This window comes from Rana temporaria, chromosome 3 (assembly GCF_905171775.1).
Source record: "Rana temporaria chromosome 3, aRanTem1.1, whole genome shotgun sequence".
Classification (NCBI taxonomy): domain Eukaryota; kingdom Metazoa; phylum Chordata; class Amphibia; order Anura; family Ranidae; genus Rana; species Rana temporaria.
The window spans coordinates 438,067,747-438,092,855 of record NC_053491.1 but is presented as its reverse complement, the minus strand read 5'-3'; the positions used below and the strand labels follow the sequence as shown (position 1 = coordinate 438,092,855).

Sequence of the window (25,109 nt, the reverse complement as noted above, 5' to 3'; positions counted from 1 at the left end):
GGGCGTGACAGGGGTGTGTCCTATCCTATGTTCACATACTTTTACTAATAGACGTCTCTCGTTCTCATCTCAAAAATGCAGGAGGAGGTATGACACACAGTGCTGGAGTCTGCTGACAGGGGGGTCACGTGGTCACACATACAGTTGGAATGATAAATCCTTTACTGGTTATCCTATGCCCGCAACACGTTGCCCTCGGATCCCGCCCCTATCACCATGCCAACGCAGGGGAGGCGGGGCGGCGTCCGGAGCAGCCAATCAGCGCGGACTCGCCCGGCCGGTTTAAACTCGGCCAATGAGGGCGCAGCACCAGTGTTGTGCTCAGGTGGACGAACTTTCCTGTCAAGATGGCAGCCGCCGTGTCCGTTAGAGGTGCCGGGGAATCCAGCGGAGGGAGCTGGGAGAGCGACCAGGATGACGGGGAAGTGTTCATTCCCGAGGAGGAGGACAGGGGGGAGCCTCGGCTGGAGCCCCAGGAGATCCGGATCCGGAGCCGGGTGGAGAGGATGAAGAGGGAGGTGAGGAACCGGAGGAAGATCCTCATCAAGGGGCTGCCGGGAGACATCGCCAACCAGGTGAGGGGAGAGGCCATGTGTGTGTGTATATATATATATATAATGGGGCCCCTGTGTTCTCTGACCCCCTGGGAATGTGTCTCCAAATACACTGAGATGTGTCGTCCTCTCTATCAACTGTCTGTAATAAAATATATACCGTATTTATCGCGGTATACCGCGCACCCCTAAAGTTGCCGTGAATCCTGTGGAAAAAAGTTTTTGTTGTACTTTACAGTTTTGGTGTCTTGCGCGGCGGCCTCGTCGGGTCCGTCTGCGGCTTCGGGTGTCCTCTTCGTCGGGTCCGCCGTCCGTCTGCGGCTTCGGGTGTCCTCTTCGTCGGGTCCGGCATCCGTCTGCGGCTTCGGGTGTCCTCTTCGTCGGGTCCGGCGTCCTTCTGCGGCTTCGGGTGTCCTCTTCGTCGGGTCCGGCGTCCTCCCCGCTCGTTTCCCGCGGCGAGTTTGAATACTGCGCCGACATATACCGAGCGCAGTACACTCGTGTATCGTCGGGCAGGCTCGGCAACTCTCGCGCTGACGTCCTGTATGCCCAGGACGTCAGCGTGAGAGGCGTCGAGACTGCCCGAAGATACACGAGTGTACTGTTTGGTTGAGAGCACAACCAATGTCGGTTCTTCCTGACGTTTGTGTGATTTATTTAAAAAAAAAAAAAAAAAAAATTGTATTCTATGCATTAAGATAAGCCTTCTGCGTGCAGCAGCCCTCCTCACACTTGCGTGAGCCCCATCTCTATCCAGCGATGTTGTAGTCGGAGTTTCTTGGCTGCCCCAGGACTCTCCCCCCTCATTGGCTGAGATAGCAGCATGGTGCCATTGGCTCCCACTGCTGTCGGTCAGCAAGAGTGGGCAGGGCCAGGCCACAGCTCTGTCTGAATGGACACGGAGCTGCCACTTGGCTCTGGTGCCCCCCCAGGAGCACAGAAGAGGGACCTGAGACGAGGAGGATCTGGGCTGCTCTGTACATAATCTCTACACAGAGCAGGTATGTATAACATTGGGAAAAGGTGTGTAAGGTGGAAGTGACAAACCTTTACCTATGATGGGCATCTAATAATATACATGTGGTACCAAAATCTGTTAACTAACCTAATCGTAAAGTGCTGAGTTTATCCTGTTGACCGAAGGCGAAAAAATAGTCCAAAAAAGTTAACAAATCTTCAGTTTAAAAACGACCCCTTTAAAGACAGATTGCGGTCTGCTCACATTATTTGTACCCGGTTTCCCCAAAAATAAGACCTACAGGTAAGAGAGCTGCCGCTCCAGGTGAGCTCACTAGGGTAATTGATGTCCACTCAGAAGCAGATGGGTGCTGGTCATAGCTATGATTAAGCATTGACACTCAATGCGAAACGCGTCAGCTGTTTATCCCACTGTGTGCTGATACCTGTAGTGCATTTTTACCTGTACCCAATAAAGGGCACGTCTTTTTTTTCAAGTTACTAGAGTGCGGCTGTCCACATCCTTATTGTTTTTGCACAAAAATAAGACCTACCCTGAAGATAAGACCTAGTGCTATTTTCCAGGAAGGCTGCAATATAAGCCCTACCCTGAAAATGCTTGTAAAATCCTACAATCAACTCTATTACAGTAGTATATAATGTACAATGTGTGTGTTTCTGTAATATAATTGCGGGGAAGAGAGCTGCGGCCGTTAACGGAAGCGCAGAGCGGCGCTATAACAAAGGTATTTGGCACAATTATATTACAGAAACACACACATTGTACATTATATACTACTGTAATAGAGTGGATTATAGGATTGTACAAGCATTTTCACACTGGGGATTCCTGACAGGCAGAGAGAGAGAGGGGCAGAGAAGACTGCACAATACATAGTAAGACCTACCCTGAAAATAAGCCCTATTGTGTCTTTTGTTGACATAATTAATATTTTCGGGGAAACACGGTAATAACGTTTTGGCCATTCTGAAGCTTCCCTCCAACCACTTTGCATGTTTTTATATATACTTGCCAAATATTCTGCGGAAATCTTTCTGAGTCTGGCTGAAGCCGCTTCCTATTCACTTCCTGGATTTACTCAGGACAAACAGGCACAACTGCAGCTCTCATTGGCCCTCTGACTCACCCCCCCCAAAACTTTCACCAGAGAGAGAGCTTTGCATGATGTCATAAGCCTAGGGTACTGACCAGGCAAGAAATGGGGAAGTGGGCTGTATAAGGTGTGTGTGTGTGTGTGTGTGTGTGTGTGTGTGTGTGTGTGTGTGTTAAAACAACAAGGGCAGACGATCTAATAGATGGAAAGTTAAAAATCACTGAAGGTTCACTTTTACTAAGGTGGTGGGTCAGTCTGCACTTAATGGTGGTTTGGGTCCAGAGTGCCTCTTCCCCTTTCTCCACCATAAAACCGCTTTGAAATAAGAATGGGGACTAATGGCGTAAAACACTCCCCCCCCGGGGAAAAAAAAACCTACTAGAGAAAGGCATAATGGGCTAGTATGTAGGGTTGTCCCGATACTGGTATCGGGACCGATACCGAGTATTTGCGGTAGTACTTGTACTCCCGCAAATACCCCCGATGACTAAATAGAATACTTGCCCCCCGCCCCGCCGCATATCGCAAATCCGCCGCTGCCATGTTAATCACCGTGCGGCGAACATTACAGGCACCTTTAGTTTGAATGGCTCTTTTGCCCGCCGTGCCGTGTATAGACACTCCCCCTTGGACGGATCTGTCCAATCCTGAGCAATGGGGAGTGTCCTTTACACGGCGTGGCAGGGAAAACGGCTATTCAAAAGAAAGCTGCCTGTAATGTTCGCCGCACAGTGATTAACGCGGCATCATCATTAGGTATGGGAGACATGGCTGCATATATGTGGGGCGGACATGGCTGCATTTGTGGGGGGACATGGCTGCATTTGGGGACACATTTAAAAAAAAAGTATCGGTATTCGGTATCGGCGAGTACATAAAAAAAAGTATCGGTACTTGTACTCGGTCCTAAAAAAGTGGTATCGGGACAACCCTACTAGTATGCATAGCATACTAGCCCATTATGTGGCACTTATCTGAGATCGAAGCACTCCTCGTTCCCCTCCGCCGCCATGTCCCCTCCGATTCGTCTTCTGTGTATCGGTGCTGTGACTGGCCGGAGTGGCAATGTCGCGCATGTGCGTGGGACCGGCATTATTCATTCAGAAAACCAGCATGCTCTGTGCGCCAGCACTGTAGACATAGGTGCAGTGTTTTCTGCAAATATATCTCCTTTAAAAGTGTAGGTTAAGGAGATATTTCTACAGGTAAGCCTTAAATCTAGGCCTACCTGTAGGTGCAAGTGATCAGAGGGTTTACAACCACTTTAAAGCGGATGTTCCACCCCAAAAAAAATATTAAAAGCCAGCAGCTACAAATACTGCAGCTGCTGACTTTTAATATAAGGACACTTACCTGTCCTGGAGTCCAGCACCTTCCGCAGCAGAGCACGAGCGATCGCTCGTCACCCTGCTGCTCCCCCCTCCATCCACGGTGAGGGAACCAGGAAGTGAAGTGCTGCGGCTTCACTGCCTGGTTCCCTACGGTGCATGCGCCGATTGGCTCCCGCTGTGTGCTGGGAGCCGAGTGTTCCCAGCACACAACGGGGGGGGGGGCGACGGGATGTGACGCAATGCCCGTCTTTTGCCCGAATGCCGGGCCGGAAGTGGGTGCAAATGCCTGTCTTTAGACAGGTATCTGCACCCCCCTCCCCCTGAAAGGTGTCAAATGTGACACCGGAGGGGGGGAGGGTTCCGATCAGCGGCACTTCACTTTAGGGTGGAGAACCGCTTTAATGGTGCCTACCTGGAATAGTCCCCATACAAGTAGGGAGAACCCCACATTTGTTACACTTGTTGTAACCTTTCCGTACATGGCACCCTGTTAGTAGCTGCTGCTCAGGCCTGATGTGTAAATCGGCTGATGCTATTGATATTTGCATGTTGGTCCTGGATGAGGCGATGGCGCAGCATTCCCTCGCCTTCAGACATTTAGAATTGGCTGATGTCATTTACGTTCAGTGCAGCTGCCTGTGTGCCTCATTTAGGACCACCGTGTAAAAAATAGCTCGTAATGGTTGATATTTACATGGACTCCAGTAATGCTGTATGCTTTTAAACTGACGTGCCTACAGCATATGGAAAACTTTAAATGGGGGATCTTGTTGCCAGCAGTATCCTGTGTTTATTGCATATACTTGTCTAAATGAGCCCCTTATCTATTCTTCTGGCCCACCAACTGTATTGGTCATTGGGGGTTGATTTACTAAAGCAAGAGCAGTTGTTCCAGAGCTAAAAGGGGGTTGTAAAGCCTTATTTGTTTTCACAAATCTTGCAGTGTCCGGAGACCCCTGTTTTACTTTCCTGAGCCCTGAATTTCCGTGGGCGTGATGCCGTGTCGCTGCCTCCACAGCTTGTCGGCTCTTCATTGGATAGATTGATGGCAGCACAGCCATTGGCTCCCGCTGCTGTCAACTAAATCAATGATGCTGCTGCCGGGGGGCGCTATGGCCGCTGAGTGTATGACTCGGGCCCGCAAGGTAGCCCCCTCGGGAGAGAGCTTCCTAGAAGGGGGTTTATCTATTGCGGGGAGGAGCTGCTGTGGGACCCCAGAACAGCCGGTAAAGAACTTCCTCTGCTTTGTGGTGGTATATCTGCCTGCAGCTACAGGAGTCATTCAGCTATCTGCATTTTCAGTCAGCGATTCCCTACAGTGTAGGGAATCGCTGACTGAAAATGCAGATATCTGAATGACGCCTGTAGCTGCAGGCAGATATACCACCACAAAGCAGAGGAAGTTCTTTACCGGCTGTTGTGGGGTCCCACAGCAGCTCCTCCCCGTGATAGATAAACCCCCTTCTAGGAAGCTCTCTCCCGAGGGGGTTACCTTGCGGGCCCGAGTCATACACTCAGCGGCCATAGCGCCCCCCGGCAGCAGCATCATTGATTTGGTTGACAGCAGCGGGAGCCAATGGCTGTGCTGCCATCAATCTATCCAATGAAGAGCCGACAAGCTGTAGAGGCAGCAACACGGGATCACGCCCACGGAAATTCAGGGCTCAGGAAAGTAAAACAGGGGTCTCCGGACACTGCAAGATTTGTGAAAACAAAAAAAAAAAAAGAAAGAAAAAGCTTCATGGCCGAAGCAGCGCTGCTTTTTGAATGCAGAGGCCGGACATAACATGGTGTAGGCCCTACACCATGTTATGTCCGGCCTCTGCATTCAAAAAGCAGCGCTGCTTCGGCCATGAAGCTTTTTCTTTCTTTTTTTTTTTTTTTCTTTTTTTTTTTTTTCTTTTTTTTTTGGGGGGGTGGGGGGGTGAGATGTGGGGTCTTATTGACCCTATATGTCACTGTAAAGAGGTCCTGTCATGCCATATTCCTATTACAGGGGAGATTTACATTTCCTTGTAATAGGAATAAGTGATCCAATTTTTTTTTTTTTTTTTTGAAGTGTCAAAAATTTAAAGCGGGAGTTCACCCGAAAAATTATTTTTAACATTAGATTGAGGCTCATTTTTGTCAAGGAGAATCGGGTAGTTTTTTTTAAAATCGAAGCTGTACTTACCGCTTTAGAGAGCGTTCTTCTCCGCCGCTTCCGGGTATGGGCTGTGGGACTGGGCATTCCTATTTGATTGACAGTCTTCCGACGGTCGCATAAATCGTGTCACGAGTAGCCGGACGTCGGTGCGGCTCTATACGGCGCCTGCGCACTGACGTTTGGCTACTTTCGGAAAATCGTGACGTGATGTATGCGACCGTCGGAAGCCTGTCAAATAGGAACGCCCAGTCCCGAAGACCATACCCGGAAGCGGCGGAGAAGATCGCTCTCTACAACGGTAAGTACTGCTTCGATTTTTAAAAAACTACCCGATTCCCCTAGACAAAATGAGCCTCAATCTAATATTAAAAATTAAGTTTTCGGGTGAACCTCCACTTTAAGTATATATATATATATATATATATATATATATATACATACATACATACATACATACATACATACATACATACATACATACATACATACATACATACATACATACATACATACATACATACATACATACATACATACATTTTTTTTTTAAGTGCCCCAGTAGCTCGCATACATAAGTCCTGCCCACATATGAAAACTGTTCAAACCACACATGTGAGGTGTTGCCATGAACGTTGGAGCGAGAGCAATAATTCTAGCCCCAGACCTCCTCTGTAACTCAAAACATGTTGTCAGTAAAAAAAAAATGTAAAGCGTTGCCTATGGGGATTTTTAAAGTTCCAAAGTTTGGCGCCATTCTAAGTGTGTAATTTTGAAGCGTGACAAGTTGGGTATCTATTCTGTGTAACTTCATCTTTCACATTATTAAAAAAAAATTGGGCGTTACGTTTTTTTTTTTTTTTTTTTGTTCTTCCTTGGGTTTGATTGGGTATTCTTAACTGAAGCTTTACCTCATATTTTCTAAGCTCTGGAGAAACTGCAATTGTAAAGTGCAGTCCCTTTGCCTTTAGTAAATCAGCCCCATTGTGTGTGTGTGTGTGGAGTTTATAGCTTTTAAGACACTAATGGTGACATGGCATTTTTGCAGAACTTTGAAGGCGTTTTTCCTGGGATTGGTGTTGTGTGGAGTGTTGGATATTCAGATTATTCATGAAGTAGCTTGGTTGTGCTTTCCTCTCTCCTCCAGTAAAATAAGTGATCCCCCCCCCCCCCCCCCCAATAATCCTTTCTGTAGCGGTCAGCCCCCAAGCTGGCTCCTGAATAGAGGACTGTGAGCTGACCTGGTGATCCCTGAAGCAGTTTGTCGCTTTGCCCCTTTGTTGGGATGATGTCCTGGCCTCTCGTACAGCTGTGCCCTGCAGTGTTGTCATTCAGTCCTGTGATCCCCATACTCCCCTGTCAGTGGCCTCCTGACAATAGGATCGTACGCAAATTCCAGTCCCCTCTCTAACGCAGATGGCATCACCCAGGGATGATTATCGGGTTATGCAGGGCTTCACACCCGGTCATGTTATATACAAAATGAAAAGTTAAAAATCACATGCTGGGTTCTGGTTGTTGTGTTCTACTCATTATTATGATTTTCAGTTGTCATCCTTTTTCTAGTTTGAGGTTGTGTTCCCTTCCAGAACACTCGCTGTCATGCCTTTTGATTGACACGTTTTATTCTATTTCTATCTGGCTGTGTCCCATGGAGTAAAAATAGGCCTGGAGGGCACAGTGGCATTGCGAAAGCATCCACGTGAAACCCAAGTTTTATTTTTCCATAGTCTTGGTAACAAATATTGTAACACCTTGGCAAATTTGTAGGTCTAAATTGGCAGGGGTGAAGGGCAGTAAAAAATGTGTTTGAGCTGTAGATTTGGGGGGCCCTTACAACTACTGTAGCTGCTGACTATTTAACCACTTAAGGACCGCCTAACACCAATATACGTTGGCAGAATGGCACGGCTGGGCACATGCACGTATAGGTACCTCGCCTTTAAGAGCCCAGCCGTGGGTTCCGCACCTCGGTCCGAAACTCCGTGACCGCGCTTGCATGGTGTGTAGCTGTTGTGGGCTTGGGGCCCAGCGTGCTGAGTCATTGGATGTGATTGACAGCAGCGCCAGCCAATGTCAATCACAAAGCGAGAACCGGGAGCTGTGTGTGTGTAAACAGGGGGAGAAATGGGGGACGAATGCCTGATCGTCTGTTCAAACATACAATGTATGAACAGCGATCAGTCATTTCCCCAAGTCAGTCCACCCCCTCCTTCAGTTAGAACACACCCAGGGAACATACTTAACCCCTTCCCCGCCCCTAGTGTTAACCCCTTCCCTGCCAGTGGCATTTTTATAGTAATCTATGCATTTTTATAGCACTGATCGCTATAAAAATGCCAATGGTCCCAAAAATGTGTCAAAAGTGTCTGCCATAATGTCGCAGTACTGATAAAAATCGCTGATCGCCGCCATTACTAGTAAAAAATAGTAATAAAAATGCCATAAAACTATCCCCTATTCTGTAAACGCTAGAACTTTTGCGCAAACCTATCGGCCTAAACTGAGGAAAAAACTTGTTTTTAATATTTTTGGGGGATATTTATTATAGCATAAAGTAAAAAATATATATATTTTTTTCAAAATTATTGCTCTTTTTGTTTATAGCGCAAAAACTAAAAACCGCAAAGGTGATCAAATACCACCAAAAGAAAGCTCTATTTGTGGGGAAAAATACGCCAATTTTGTTTGAGCCACGTCGCACGACCGCGCAATTGTCAGTTAAAGCGACGCAGTGCCGAATCGCAAAAAGTGCTCTGGTCTTTGACCAGCAATATGGTCCGGGGCTTAAGTGGGTAAATTTCCTGCATTTACACACAAGTTGTATCCCTTTCTTCTAAGAAGGAAGAGTTACAATGTTTCTACTTGTCTACTAGCACTGACAATGTTTTTAAAAAGTGTGTGTGTGTGTCTATAAAAAGGTCCCGGTTGCTCACTGCTTATAGGTTTGGCTCTATACAGATGTTCTATTTAGGTTTAATAAGCCTGTTGGGCCTCTAGTGGGACTCTTGGACCCCTTTCACAGTCGGTTTATCGCTAAATACCGCCTGAAAAACCCTTGCCCCACAGTCTCAATGTGAAAGCCCAAGGGCACTAGTGGGACTGCTCCAAAAGTCCTGCCAGCAGCATTTTTGGAGCAGTGTGTTTACCACTCCTTCCCATTGAAAACAATGGGACACCGTGATAATGCCGCCCACAATGGGCCTCTGTAGAGGCGCATTGCGAGCGGTATTGACCCTTTTTTCGGCTGCTAGCGGGGGTTAAAACCGCACCGCTAGCAGCCGAATACCCCCGCAATTCCGACAGTATAGCACCGCTAAAAATAGCAGTGCTATACTGGCACCGCACCTCCCGCCCCAGTGTGAAATGGGCTTTAGTGTGTTCAGCAATCAAATTCCCTGAATTCATGAAACAAAACCATAATGATCCTTGCACAGCACGTTGTCCTGTGCAGCATCCTCTCCAGCAAAGAAAACTAGTGATGTCGCCAAGTCTTACTGCAAATCTTGTCTAGTAGTTAGGGGCAGCAGTGTCTCAGATCTTGTAGTTAGGCACAGCAGTGTCTCAGATCTTGTAGTTAGGCGCAGCAGTGTCTCAGATCTTGTAGTTAGGCGCAGCAGTGTCTCAGATCTTGTAGTTAGGCGCAGCAGTGTCTCAGATCTTGTAGTTAGGCGCAGCAGTGTCTCAGATCTTGTAGCTAGGCGCAGCAGTGTCTCAGATCTTGTAGCTAGGCGCAGCAGTGTCTCAGATCTTGTAGCTAGGCGCAGCAGTGTCTCAGATCTTGTAGCTAGGCGCAGCAGTGTCTCAGATCTTGTAGCTAGGCGCAGCAGTGTCTCAGATCTTGTAGCTAGGCGCAGCAGTGTCTCAGATCTTGTAGCTAGGCGCAGCAGTGTCTCAGATCTTGTAGCTAGGCGCAGCAGTGTCTCAGATCTTGTAGCTAGGCGCAGCAGTGTCTCAGATCTTGTAGCTAGATGCAGCAGTGTCTCAGATCTTGTAGCTAGACGCAGCAGTGTCTCAGATCTTGTAGCTAGACGCAGCAGTGTCTCAGATCTCGTATGGTAGAGATGAGACACTACAAGCACAAGTGTCCAGCCCACAAGAGGAATGGATATTTTTCTGGAATAACTCAAACGTTTAGTGTGTGGGTGTTTATTATGCTTGACACAATTTTCACAAACTTGCACTTCACAACATCTAGTCCACTCTGTATGTATAGCAAAAGGATAATATGGGTAGGGAAGGGTTTAAGCTCCTGACACTGCTCCAGGGAAGAAAGGGGACCGCTTGCCGTGTTTAAAGCGGAGGTCCACTGCCTTTTTCTTTTAAACCGTAACACATTACATTGACTCTTGCAAACTCGCTGTTTTGGATAAATGGCTTGCCCAATGTCCATTTTCATTGAAAAGATTTGATAAAATCGGGACGGGCGTTCTCATCTTGCTTGTGGGCATTTGAAGCCTACAAGCATTTACTTCCTGATTCCATTGATGCCGAGCTACCAGCATCCCTTGCTCATTCCCACGCATGCTCAACAGTAACTACGTTGCTGCAATGTGATGTAAAATGGGGTGGACCGCCGCTTTTAAAATCAACCGTTTTTTATTACTCCATCTGGTCACAGAAGAGAATGCATTGGGGTATCTACTTTAAGGGTGCTTTTCACATGGGCGATCCACCCAGCAGACCTGGCTCAGCCAGGGATCGATCCGTTAATCACCACTGAGCAGGCGGATGACTGGTCCGTGTTCTCTCACTGTGCTGAGATGGACCTGTCGGAGCCCTGCTTTCCTCTGGGGAGATGTATTTGAAAACTGACTGCCTATTAATTTTTTATCTGATCCCAGTAGATACACCAGACGGATTGGGAAATGGGGTCCCCATTCATCTGGATTGGATGGCAGCAGGTGTCAGCAGACATGTCACCGCTGACATCTGCGGCTCCATAGGAGTGAATGGATCCTCCAATCGGGTACGCCTGAAACTGACAGGTGGACCTGATCGCAAAGCCAGTGTGAAAAGGGGCCTTGATCCTTTATCTGTCCAGGACTACATGTCCCATGTGGTGTTGCTCCTCACATTCACAAGTTTCCAGACACTTGCTGAGAGGTGTGTGTGTGTGTGTGTGTGTGTGTGTTATGCATTCTGTATGCAGGCCAACTAATTTTTATAATTTTTGTTTCAGCCCTAATTTATTTTAGTTTATTTTGGTGGTTATGTATGCGGCATTGGTGAATTTTTAGCTCCATGTATCTCCAATGGAGACATGATGGGCAAACACCTGACAGTGTCCGACTTTTCTTTATTCAATACTAAACAGCTTTGCATAGTGATGACTGAGATTTGGGTGACCTGTGAAAGTTTCATCTCCTTTAAACTCCCTCACTTATCTTATTTTTGTACAAAGCTGAATGATGGCTTGCTTTTAATGCTTGAGTATATGTAAATACTTTAGTGTGTAGTCTGGGCACAAGTCCTCACTTTACCAGCTTCATTGTTTACTTCTGATCAGACTTTCATCTAAATGATGCATGCGCTAGCCTTAAAGTGGAGTTCCGGCCACAATTTCACTTTTTAAATATAAATACCCCTGTAATACACAAGCTTAATGTATTCTAGTAAAGTTAGTCTGTAAACTAAGGTCTGTTTTGTTAGGTTGTTACAGCATTTAGACACTTTATAACATAGAAATTGACTGGGGCCATCTTAAGTGTGGGCATCATGAAGCCAGACTGTATGACTTCCTGGATTTCAGCCTTGCAGATCTCGCACATGCTCAGTGCTGCACAAGCAGTGTAATAGGTTTCAGATCAGGTTACAGCACCTGTACTGTCGAAGTCACATGATTCTTTGAGACTGGGGAGTGCACAGACTCCTGGAAAGTTACACCCACTACATTCCCAGGAGTCTGTGCGGTGTAGGTTAGGAAGCTTAAGCACCTAGGTGCAGGAAGTGGGAAGATTACCTATTCTGCCTAGCAACAACACTTTGAAGGCATCTAAAAAAAATAAAAAATGTCTTAAAGGACTAATGACTTTTTTTTAAAACTACTGATGTAATGTTATATTTATGGGTGGAACTCCACTTTAATATTGTGGCATATAAATTCAATTTTTTTTTTTTTTTTTTTTTTTTGCAGGAAGTCCATGACCTACTGGCAGACTATGAGCTGAAATACTGTTTTGTTGATAAATATAAAGGAACTGGTAAGAACCAAATGTCGCTTTACCTGGACAAATTCTGATGAAAATAGAATAAGTATGTGTTTAGGTAACTCACAATGTAGGAATGATATACATGGAGGGTGAAGAGGGTCTGTGCCCTTGGCTACCATCCTCTTGGAACCACATGTGTAGGTTTAGGGTCATGTCCAATTCACCATGCGATCTGGACACCTGTGAAGGTGTTGGTTTGGGACAGCATTGGAAAGGGGGGCTTATGTGGCTTCTATGTAGTCTGTAAAACCTAATGGCATTGATCACTTCCTCTGCCTATAGAAAAGATCATGTAAGGCCCTCTATATACTTCTTGCCCATGGCTCATACATGTCTTTAAAGCAGAGTGCCACCTGAAGAGGGATGTTTTGCTTGTTTGCACACTTGGCACTTTTCTGGGTGGGAGCTGGTACCTGGTGTTGACAGGTACCCACTTCTTTCTTAGATTGATAAATGATGCAGTGATCTGAGCTGGAAGTTCAGACCCCATGCAGTCTTCTGGGACACATCACAGGTCCCAGAAGACTACGACGAGAACATTCACAAGGTACAGCATGACTCGTGCATATGCAGTTAATAAACCAGCTGTGAAGCCGCAAGGTTAAGGCTTCACTTCTGGTTTCCCTTACTTGAGGTGCTGGCGCCTGCACACAAAGCTGATTTAGGAATCGGCTTGGATGAGGATATTGCTGGATGCCTTGGCAGGTAAATGTACTTGTATTAAAGCGGAGCTCCACCCTATTTCTATACAGTATTAAAGCGGAGCTTCACCCTAAAACAATTATATACCATTCCAACCAGCATACTGCCGACATGTACCATATGCATTTTTTTTTTTTTTTTTTTTTTTTTTTTACTTTCCGGACTCCCGCGGGGAGGAGGCGTAGATGATTGACGTGCGGCTAAGGCGCGTCACGCGTTCCGAAAAAAAACGTACTGGGACTCTGCTCTATGTGGCGCCTGCGCACAGACTAGGAGCTGACTGCGCAGGCCGTATAGAGCCAAGTCCCAGTCCGGCTATTTTCGGAACGTGTGACGCGCCTTAGCTGCACGTCAATCATCTATGCCTCTTCATAGGAACGCCTATTCCCCGCGGGTGTCTGGAAAGAAAAATAACAAATCGGTATGTACAGCAAAAAAATATATTGTTTTAGGGTGAACCTCCGCATTAATCAATTAGCAGACTCGAATGCATTGAACAGGTGTGTGTGTGTGTGTGTGTGTGTGTGTGTGTGTGTGTGTGTGTGTGTGTGTGTGTGTGTGTTTTGACAGTACCTTTTTATAATCGGCATCTGTCACTCGGCTTCCTGTCTCTCTTCCGTGGGTAGTGCGTCTCCTGGGAGCTTTTCTCATTGCTCCCAGGATTCATTGCGAAGGCTTCCTCAGAGTTATCGTGGGATTTCCTAAATCGTGACGCCGCTGTCTCGTCACATCAGGCTCACCATCACAGATTGCTCCGGAAATGACGTTCCGTTGCCACAATCTTGCTACTCCTCACACTCCTGCACAGTAATAAGAATGAGAAGGGTGCAAGCGGTGTAGCAAGATGGGGGCGACGGGGCGTCACTTCCAGAGAAATCTGTGATAGGAGAGCCGAATGTGACAAGACGCCGCCCGTTTTGATGGAAACCCGGAAGTCGACGTCCCTGCTCGCAACATAGAAAATGACTGCTTGTGGGCTCCACAGTGCACAATACATTTTTGTGGGTGGGGAGCCTGGAGCATACTTTCCTCCATGCTACAGCATTAGTCTGCAGCTCCCAACCCCCCCCCCCCCCCCCCCTCTAAGCTTTGGAACTGTTGATCCATTCAGTTCTCAGTCTTTCTGGAGCACAGCAGTTGAGTGTAAGGGCTCTTTCACACGTCCTGTCAGTTTCTTTTGTCGGCTCAGCGGGGATCCCCGCTGAGCTGTCGGCGGATAGGGCGGTCCCCGCACACAGTGCAGGGACCGCCCTGTCTCAGCTCCGCTCTGCCCTATGGGGAACCGGATGCAGACGGACCGTCTGTGCGTCTGCATCAGTTCCGTTCCGCCGGACGGAAGAAAAATAGGGTTTTCTTCCGTCCGAAAACCGGATCCCGACGGACGCTAGCGGATGCTCCATCCGCTAACTGACGCGTTCCCATAGGGATTCATTACAAGTCCGTTAACGGACTTGTAATGAACGGACAGGCGAAACGGACATGTGAAAGGGGCCTTGGTCGCCTGGCTGTCTCGTTGGTCTTGCTTACATAAAATGAGCATATGGAGAAGTTTTGTGACTTGCTGACAAGTACATTTGTACCTAGGTCGGCAGCTCCCAAGTATTGGAGCTAAAGTGTTGGCATATCAGCTAGGCAGATGGTCCAATCGGGTTTCAGCATGAGCTGGTTGCAGGAGCATTTCATTTTAGGGGAACTGTATGATAATAGCCCATTTCTGCATGTTGGCATGTTTACCTTTCTTTTCACACTGCTTTAAACTTGTGACCCATGACTCTCTCCTATAGTATGTGTCGGCTTAGGTTGTATGACCTTCTGTGCAGTACTAGTATGAGATGTGCTTACTAAACAGTTCTCCGTGTTTTGTATCCTGCAGCTTTTGTTACATTGCTGAATGGAGAACAAGCAGAATCTGCCATCCGAAGATTTCACCACACTTCTCTCCGTGACCGCGAGATCTCGGTGCAACTGCAGCCCACAGACTCCCTGCTCTGTATCGCCAACCTACCACCCGGTTATACCCAGCAGCAGTTTGAGGACTTGGTCCGCCCGTTTGGTAATCTGGAGCGGTGTTTCCTGGTGTACAGCGGTGTTACGGGACATGCCAAAGGCTATGGCTTTGTGGAGTACATGAAGAAGGACTCTGCTTCCCGGGCCAAATCAGACCTGCTGGGCAGGCAGCTGGGTTCCCGCACGCTGTACGTTCATTGGTCAGATGTGACCCAGCTAACCTATGAACTGCTTCACTCCCACTGCCTGTGTGTGGAGCATCTGAAGGAGTGTGAGGTCACAGAGCTGAAGGCTGCCTTCTCCAAATCCTGCACCCCCTCTTTCTGCCAGGTGGGTACGCTGTTTATGTGTTATGCGGATATTTGAATATTGTATGTGTGCTACTGTAATCTATATAGGAGTATTAACCCCTTGCTGACTGCTGCACGACGAAATACGTGGGCAGAATGGCATGGCTGGGCATATAAACGTATAGGTACGTCGCCTTTAAGACACAGCATTGTGGGCATGCGAAAGCTCCGTGAGTGTGACCGCGGGTCCCGCGGACTCTATATTTGCTGGGAGTCCTGCGATCGTCTCACAGAGAGGAAGAATGGGGAAATGCTGATGTAACCAGGCACTTTGCCCTTTCTGCCTAGTGACAGGACACTGATCACTGCTTCTGATCACAGGGAGCAGTGATCAGTGTCGTGTCACATGTTGCCCAGCCCCCACACCGAACACATCCCTAGGACACACTTGACCCCTTCAGCACCCCTTCTGGTTAACCCTTTCACTGCCAGTGTCATTTACACAGTAATCTGCGTTTTTTTTTATAGCACTGATCGATGTATAAATAACAATGGTGCCAAAGGTGTCCAATGTGTTCAACATAATGTCGCAGTCACGAAGATCGTTGCCATTACTAGTAAAAAATAAATAATAAAAATGCCATAACTATCCCCTATTTTGTAGACACCATAACTTTTTGCGCAAACCAATCGTGTTTTTTTGGAAATATGTAGAATACGTATCCTCCTAAACTGAGGAAAAACGTGTGTGTGTGTGTTACAGCAGTGGTGATCAAATACCACCAAAAGAAAGCTTTGTGGGGGCGTCAATTTTGTTTGGGAGCCGCGTCTCACGATGGTGCAGTTAAAATGACACTGTGCCGAATCGCAAAAAGTGCTCTGGTCTCCAGGGCTTAAGTGGTTAGAAAAAAATCAATGGGTTTAGTTTTCATTTACTGCTCTGGGCTTCAGCAAAAATGGCAGCCTCCAGCAAGAAGAAACAGGAACAATACAGCGCACACATTTTGGCTGCATATTTAATATGGAATGCATGTTCCTTACTAAATTGTTTTATTACGTTATGGGTCGTGTTTCACTTTTAGACCCCTTTCACACTAAGGGGCTAAAAATGGCACCTGGAAACGCCTCCTTTTTGCCAGCCCAATGTGAAAGCACTCGGGCTTTCACACTGGGGTGCTGCACTGGCAGGACGTAAATAAAAGTCCTGCAAGCAGCATGTTTGGAGTGGTGTATACACGCCTCCTCTTATCGTCCCTGCCCATTGAAATGAATGGGTACTGCTGCCAAAGTGCTTCTGCAGCAACGCTACATGGGCACATTAACACTTCAGTAGCTAACGGGGGTTAAAAGGGCCCTGCTAGCGGCCGAATATCGGCGCTTTACCGCTAACGCTTCCTGCGGCTCAGTGTGAAAGGGGTCTAAAGGAGAAGTATAGCCAAAGCTAATGCAGGCACCACGTTATCCTGGCAAGTCCTGGAAGTGCCTGGACTGGCACCCATCTCAACCTCTCAGTGAGCCATTGAGAGCCTGAGACAGTCCCTTGGGCTCCTCGGTGCTCCAGTGAGCACGGATGCAGGATAGCAGAGGGCTTTGACTGACACTCTACAGCTCTCTGCTCCACAGAGCCTGCAAACCCAAGTGATCGTCAGTGTTCGATCACCTGGTTTTCAGTGTAGGCACTGGGGACAGATACAGAAATTATTAATATCTAGAATGGGATTGATTTGGGCTCTAATGTTTATCCAGCAAAGGTATAATTTAGATGTGCAATGCTGACCACCATCTCTCAACAGGCTTTGGACAGAGGGGGATTGATCATGACCAGCTTGGATGGAACTCTATTCCTTGCAAGTGAGCAACTTGTAGCTCTTCTCTTGCTTCTACGTATTAACTGAGCTGGAATAAGTCAACCTGTATAGGTGCTTAAAGCGGTGGTTCACCCTCCTTAACATTATACCATTACATTCGGCATCGTAGCGCGAGCTACGGTATGCCGGTCTTAAATTTTTAATCCCCGTACTCACTGCTATCGATCATTGAAGATTCCGACTCCCGCGGGGAATGGGCGTGCCTATGGAGAGGGAGGATGATTGACAGCCGGCTCTGGCACGTCACGCTTCCCGAAGACAGCCGGAGTAGGTCTCGGCTCTTCACGGCGCCTGCGCACAGGCTATGCGCAGGCGCCGTGAAGAGCCAAGCCTATTTCGGCTATTTCCGGAGAAGCGTGACGTGCCAGGGCCGGCCGTCAATCACCTTCTCTCACCATAGGAACGCCCATTCCCCGGAATCTTCAATGATCCATAGCACAGTGAGTACGGGGATAAAAAATGTAAGACCGGCATACTGTAGCTCGTGCTACGATGCCGAATGTAATGGTATAATAAAAAAAAAAATTTTTTTTTTTAATAGGGTGAACCCCCGCTTTAAGCTGGATCTCAGAAGCCATGGTTTAAGTCTCTCTCCGTGTGTGTGTTTCCTAGGGGTATCCTCTGATTGGAGCAGTTCATAGAGCCCTGAAATGGAGTGCAGAACCAGAGCATCTATGACGCGTATCATTTAAAAACAAAGACCATGGGTGGATTTTAGTTGCATGACTTTGAATAAAATGGGAGTTGCCTAGAATGCCAAGCGTCCATGGGAAATCTCCCATTATGCGCCAAATTCCAAAGAGATCAGTTCTCTGTCTTGGAGGAACCTGTCGCATCTTGCCACTGTCCTCCATTTTTCAATCAACTTGACATATATAAGGCTTTTTTTTATTACAGGTTTTGGCTGCGCAGTGTTCTGATTTTTTTTATTTTTCTGATCGCTTATTTTATATGTAGATCCTGAAAACGTTTTAGATCCCGACCGTCCCCATCTCCTCCCTTCCCCCCCCCCCCCCCCACCCCCCTTTTTTTTTTTTTTTATTGTAATGTAAAGGTATGTGTGTAATTTTGATCTTTACCAACTTTTATTTTACAGCTGGCATATGGCCAGGACGGTCAGTTTAAAGGTTTTGCAATTGTGGAATATGAATCGGAGGTGATGGCAGAAGTAGTCCAGTGGCAGATGGATAATGCAGCTGTAGCAGGAAGTTGTGTACGTGTTTCGTTCTGTGCTCCAGGACCTCCAGGGAGAAGCATGCTAGCTGCATTGATTGCTGCGCAAGCTACAGTATGTATTTATGCAAACTTCTGACTTGTAAAATGCTTCCCGAGTCTACAGTATACGGCAGTGTTTTTCAACCTTTTTTTTTACCAAGGCACCCTTTAAAATCTGTCAGAATCTCAAGGCACACCAAACCAAAAATGTATAAAAAAAATCTCCATAAGCAACGCTTTAAAAAAACCTTTACAGGTTACACTCGCTCTAATGTGCGGTGATACCTCACATGTGTGTTGTGAATACTATTTACATATGCGTTTGCGTATCCACTTGCGTAGGGATGGGGGGGTGCTTAAAAAAAAAAAATATTGTCTTATTAAACTTTTTTTTCTTTTCACTGTGCCTTTTAAAAAATGTTTTAATATAATATACATGGGCTATGTGGGTTAATATTGATAATGATAACTGTATACTTCAATACTGCAGTTTGGCCACAGTGCAGGTGTAGTGCAGTGTACCTGTGGTTTTCATGTGGTTTCTCATAAACTTCTATTATGTAGTAAATTTTTGGTACATTTTCTGAAAGCACACCAAAAATGAGGGACATAATAGAAGTCTGAGAAACCACATGAAAACCGCAGGTACACTGCGTTACACCTGCACTGTGGCCAAACTGCAGTATTGAAGTATACAGTTATCATTATCAATAATAACCCATATAGCCCATGTATAAAATATAACATTTAAAAAAAAAATCACCATGCCTGCAATGAAATGAGGCAATGTGAAAGTGCCAACAGGTGTAATGTAGTTTCTTCTTTTTTTTTTTTTTTTTTATAAACAATGCCTGCAGCCTGCAATAAAACTATTAAACATGTTTCACATTGAAAATGACAGTAAATAGACAGAAAATACTGTACCCGTGTCTCCTCACTGTTCTTCCACCTCTACTTTACTTGCTTTCTTCTTCCCCTCAGGGAAAAGCGCGCCAGCCAGAGTCCTCTAGCTTCCGCGGCTCACACGTCACACATAGCAGTGCGTGCGTGCGCCCGACCCTCCCATAGCAACCGATGACGTACTCGGTTGGCAAGACGCTTTCGGGAGGCCCGCACAGCCAGCACAGCTTCCCGAGTGCCTGTTGCAGTGGCAATTGAGCTTTACACAGCGGACCGGCACCGCTGTAATAACCAATATTAACCAAGTGGCTAGAAGTAGTTGTGACATCAGATAGCTGCCATAGCTGACATATTGGGGGTCATTTTGCCGCGGCACACCTGGGAACTCTTCACGGCACACCAGTGTGCCGCGGCACACTGGTTGGTATACGGCACCAACTCTTTTAATTAAGACTAGGTTGTATGCAGCTACCTTCCAATGACTGGCCACTGGCAAAAAAGCTAGCAATTAATCAATCTGGCTGTCTCCTGTCCTTGTGCAGCTTCAGGAAACTGTTCATGTCTCGGCAGAACCTTGGGTGGATTGGATCCCCTAAAGAACATGGTGCCAGCCTGTAACGTTGGTTCCATGCACATCCTTCTGTGGGCATGGTGCCATGCAATGAGTTAGCCACTGTGTTCTTTAAGGGTCCGGGCTCTGGTCTGAGCTTCAACTGGAGTTTTCAATTATTCACTGGAATCTGAGAGAACAGGAACGTGGAGCCACCAGTTGGCAGTGTGGACATTCATTTTAATAAGCGCCACATCCCAAAAGTGTTCTATATAAATAGCTAGAGGGAATGGTTGAACCACAGTTCATGGGTCTTGTGTGCCACAAGCAAGGCACAATTTTAAAATACAAGATTAACAATTCTGAGATTTAAAAACAAAGTACCATTCTGCACCCTTGAACTGCAGTCTGCTCATGTAATAAAAACATCTTTGCTTTTCTGAAGCTTCCCTCCAACCACATCTTTGCTTTTCTGAAGCTTCCCTCCAACCACTTTGCATAAATATGCTGGAGAAATCTCCCTCCACTGAGTCTGGCTGCAACCATGTTAATTGTTGGCAGCTGAAGCTACTGTCTGGATTTACACAGGCACACCTCCAGTCCTGCAACTTTCATTGGCCCTCTTATGGCTAACTTTACTGCTAGAAAAAAAACAAGGGCAGAGGATTTAATGGGAAAGTTGAAAAAAATTACTGAAGTATAAATGGGTGGTGGCTCAATTATAATAATCCATCATACACAGTTACAGATTGAAAATCGAGATGGTATAAATAGCAGGTTCCACCACTCCTTCACAAGTGGCTCAACATGTTTTGTGTATGTTGCTTCCTCAGAAGCAGGAGATGCTGATGTATAAATGTTACAATTGACATCAGCCCAGGTAAGATGCACCGCACAGGATATCAAACACAATGCCAGAACCAAAAATAATTGGCATCAGCTCGATGTATCATTAGATTTACACATGAGTATAGGTGGCAACCTTGGAGTTCAATTCATTTTAGTGTCCTGTACTAGAGGTAGACCGATATATAGGCCGATATTTGGCCATTTTTGATGCATCGGCCGATATTTTACACTGACTGCCGTTCCTTCTCCACACTCAGCGGCTCTGGCAGCATCAAGAGCCGCGCTGAGTGTGAAACTGATAAGTAACAGGAGGAAGAGAGGAGCTGTCGGCTCAATGTTGGGTGGGCGGCACCCATATTACACCAGCCAATGGGATGGCATCTGGGCAGGCCGTTACATGTATGTGGCCCCGCCCCCTTTCTAAAGCAGCCCAATCATTGGCTGGTGTACTTTAGCTGCTGGGTCCCGACATCGAGCTGACCTCTCCCTCCCCCCCACAGTTACGCTTGGCTTGGTGTGAAACCTGCCAGTGCCATCTGTCAGTTCCAAACCAGTGCCGTGTGTGTGCTAGAGTGACAGGGTAAGCGGGAAGGAGTGGGTGAGGGTTTTTTTTTTTCCAAAAATAGTGGCCACAAAAATCGGCATCATATATCGGCCATCAGCCACCCCAATTTCTAAAGATCTGCATCGGCCAGAGAAAAACCCATAACTGTCTACCTCTATCCTGTACAATACAGCTCGCCCTTCAAAGGTCACAATACATTCCCAGGCAGGAAGAAAGTAAGAACCAAGCCATCTTTAAAAGGTCAATATAGAATACCAAAATAGGGGGCCACAAGGACCATAGTGAAGGACGTGCCACACATCCTACCAAGGTAAGGATAGACTTGCTTCCAGCATGGGGTCCCCCACCGTTTATGTATTGGTACCTCCTACTGAGCAAGTAAAATGCGCAAAACGTGTTGATCCTCTTGTGAAGAAGTAGTATAAATAGGAGGGTTCCACTATCTGAATTTTCAATCTAGCATATATATATATATAAATTTATTATTATATCCTTTTCTCTGTGCATTCATTTTTGTATTTTAATTATACCTTGGTTGTGCCTATAAAGTCTGCAGTTGAACTATTCCTTGTAGCTATTTATAAAGTGTTTGCTGGACCTTCTCAGATTGGAGTACCTAATACTGGCACTAGACTTGCCCCTTTCCAGGCTCGGGACAAACTTCTGTTCCATTTGGTGTCATTGCTGGGCCCAGAGGAAGCAGGCATGTTGTGTCTGCACAAGGGTCTTGAGTCTAATGGTTGCTTTTCTTTTTGGGGTGCTGCCCTGTACCCAGTTTCACCTCCAGGCCATTGTAATTAAACATATTGGCAGTGTGGGTTAAACACTCAGTCCTTGCACTGCTCTAGGTGTCTTTCAGGGGATCAGAGGAGAAAGTCGACATTTATTCCCCTCCCCAGAAAAAGTTGAGCCTAGCAACTAAAATGTTTAACTTTTAGGTCTTGTTGGACTATAAATTTTGATTTAAAGAGGAGTTCCACCCAAATTTGGAACTTCCTCTTAACCCACTCCTCTCCCCCTTACATGCCACATTTGGCATGTAATTTTTTTGGGGGGGGGAGTGGGGGCTTCAGCACGAGTGGGACTTCCTGTCCCACTTCCTCCTTCCTGTAGGCGACTAAGCTTAATCGCCTTCAGGAAGTGGCTGCTGTAGGCGATCGCCTAGGACACGTCACAGGTCCTAGGCGATCTCCTGGCCAATTACGCGGCGCCGCTCGCGCATGCGCAGTGCCGCTTGCGCATGCGCAGTGGGTGCCCGGCCGTGAAGCCGAAAGCTGTCACGGCCGGGTGCCCACACTGAAGATGAAGACGCCGGCAGGGGAGGGGGGGGAGAGGAGAGGAGCGGAGCCCCGGCCGGCGCGTCGCTGGAGCAGGTAAGTGTCTGTTTATTAAAAGCCAGCAGCTACACTTTTTGTTGCTGCTGACTTTTAATAAACATACAAATGGCTGGAACTCCCCTTTAATGGATTAATTGTTAATCTGCCGCATTTGAATTGCCCAGAACTGACTTTGGATTTGGCGCTCTAAGCTGTTTGTTGTAACCAGTAGGTGGTATAACTTGTACTTTAGCAATGGTGTTGCATGTAGGAATCCTGTCAGCACCTCTGTCAGGGGTTTTATTGTCTGTCTCCATGTCAGAGGATCTGCTTCACTTTCTGGCTGCAAGTCAAAGAACTGTAATAGATGGCAGTAAAATGCCAGCTTAATGCTGAGGAATTCCCCTTGAAATTGATGCTGATACTTTGATCAAGTAAAATACCCTTCTGGATGTTCTGTTATTTGTGTAACCGACGGTTATGTTGAATATAATTTTTTCTGTAGTTTTTGCTCTTTTAATTTTCATGTTTCTGTTTTAAGGCAATAAATCGAGGAAATGGTCTTCTCCCAGAGCCGAACATGCTGCAGATTCTGAACAGCCTGGGTTCTGCCGCCACACTACAACTACTGCTCAGCCCCCTACTGCATGGGGCAGCTGGGAACAAGCAAGGTCAGCTCCTCAATCCAATGAAGTGTGGTCTTCATAACTTGTGTCTTTTTTTTATTTGAGAATTTGTGGCTTATGTATAAAGTAGGCCGAAAGTTATTTTTGACAGATTTCTTCTGGGGATCTTGGGAATGCATTTAGTTCTGCACTCCTCCTGTGAACTGGGTTCTGACTGTAATGTTGGCATCGGCCAGATTCCTAAACTGTAGCTAGCTTGGGCTCTGTGTGCCGCCGAGAGCCTGTGTAGAGTAGAAAGCCAGTGACTAAAGGTCACTTATCTGTGCTCGGTGAAGACTGAGTGATCAGCGGCCTTTAATTGCTCAGTTTGTGGTCTTGGAGGTGGTGGTGGGGGGAGGGGAGGTGCTGCATCCACATAGGAGTATGACTGACTGTAATGTTTTAAAAAATGTGCCATCTTTAAAATGAAAAATACTAACTATACTTAAACCTGCTCATACCACCATTCTAAGCATATTCAAGCTACCCTGTAACGGAAAGGTCTAGATTTAACCATTCTGACGGCAATCCAGTCACATGATCGGCTCCCAATGCTGACTTGAGTGTAGAGCACAGTTGTCAAACTGGTGGCCCTCCAGCTGTTGCAGAACTTAAAGTCCCATGAGGCATTGCAAGGCTGACAGTTGCAAGCATGACTCCCACAGGCAGAGTCATGATGAGACTTGCAGTTCCACAACTGCTGGAGGGCTGCCAGTTTGACACCCCTGGTGTAGAGGAATGGCTGGCGACAGATCTCCCATAGTAAGCCTATGGGTGACAATCGCCCAGGTTCTACAGCTGCGCTTGTTGACTGAAATTCTACTTTCATAATTTCTCCTGATGTACCCATCTCCACCTGAAATGTTTATCATTCTCTCATCAATCTGCAGACCATCACTTTGTTTTCAAAAACCACATGCCAAAACCATATAAGTTTCTGAACAAGTGGTACAAAGGCTTTTAAAAACTATCCCCCATTCATCTCTGTAGCTATTGACATTGTGGCAATGTCTTCAAAAGTTCCCAACAGAGGAGATGAAATTGTTATAAAAGGAATTTAATCTTGCGTTGAGGACACATGTTTGTGATTACTTGCCCTGTGGGCAGAAATTGCTAAGATGAGCAATAGTTTGGTGATCTAGCTGACAGGGATCACTGCCCTGGACCTGTAAAGCACCCTGAGGGGGGGTGGGGGGGGAGTAGGGTCCCTGAAGACCCTTTGCGTGGGCCTACTGTAAGGTGAAGATGACCCTACTGGCTCTGTGACCTGAACTGAGTGACTTGGTGGAATTCCATATGGTGTGGTAGCGGTTTCTTGGATGGCTGTGTTGAGCTGTACTGCCCCATGGAGCTATATAGACCTTGTGAAGTGGTCTCCAAATAAAAGGTAGCCGAGATGTCATTTGTGCTCTTTTTATAAAAAAAAAAGTATCTAGCTGTCAGAATGCACCCGGGCAGGGAATCCTGCTCTGACAAGATGGCACCGCTGTATCCTCTGCCTGGCTGATGCTCCAACATAGAGGTTGGCACCATCCACCAGTGCTTCCCTCTACAAGTATAAGCACTACTTTCCACTAACTGTCTTGGCTTGCATACACTTCTCTCAGCAGGGCGGCTGCTCCGCTATTGGGGGGGGTTACAGGTCTATTACTCAGCAATGAATTTCTTTGCAGCATGCTGTCCAGAGGTTCAAAGCTGGAGATTTGTGGATTTACAGGAAGTGGACCTCCTGTTTAATGGTTGGTGGCTTTGATGGGCATGGTGTTTCAATCCCCATCCTTGGGGCAAGAATGGTTGCTGTCTTGCATGGAATTATTTTTTTTCTGTTTGCATCTAGCTTGAAGTTGTAAAGTGTTTTTTTTTTTTTTTT

General features: G+C 46.6%; 1 protein-coding gene across 2 annotated transcripts in view; it reads left to right on the top strand.

Moving 5' to 3' along the window:
- The first annotated feature begins 292 nt into the window (after positions 1 to 292).
- RAVER1 (ribonucleoprotein, PTB binding 1) overlaps positions 293 to 25,109 on the top strand; it is a 43,028-nt gene continuing 18,211 nt past the window's right edge. For both annotated transcript variants that reach the window (XM_040346413.1, XM_040346412.1), the window contains exons 1-5: positions 293 to 575; positions 12,237 to 12,303; positions 14,888 to 15,351; positions 18,276 to 18,467; positions 23,116 to 23,245. In XM_040346413.1, coding sequence (XP_040202347.1) covers positions 348 to 575; positions 12,237 to 12,303; positions 14,888 to 15,351; positions 18,276 to 18,467; positions 23,116 to 23,245 — 1,081 coding nt within the window. In that variant the 5' untranslated portion in view covers positions 293 to 347. The remainder of the gene's footprint in view (positions 576 to 12,236; positions 12,304 to 14,887; positions 15,352 to 18,275; positions 18,468 to 23,115; positions 23,246 to 25,109) is intronic.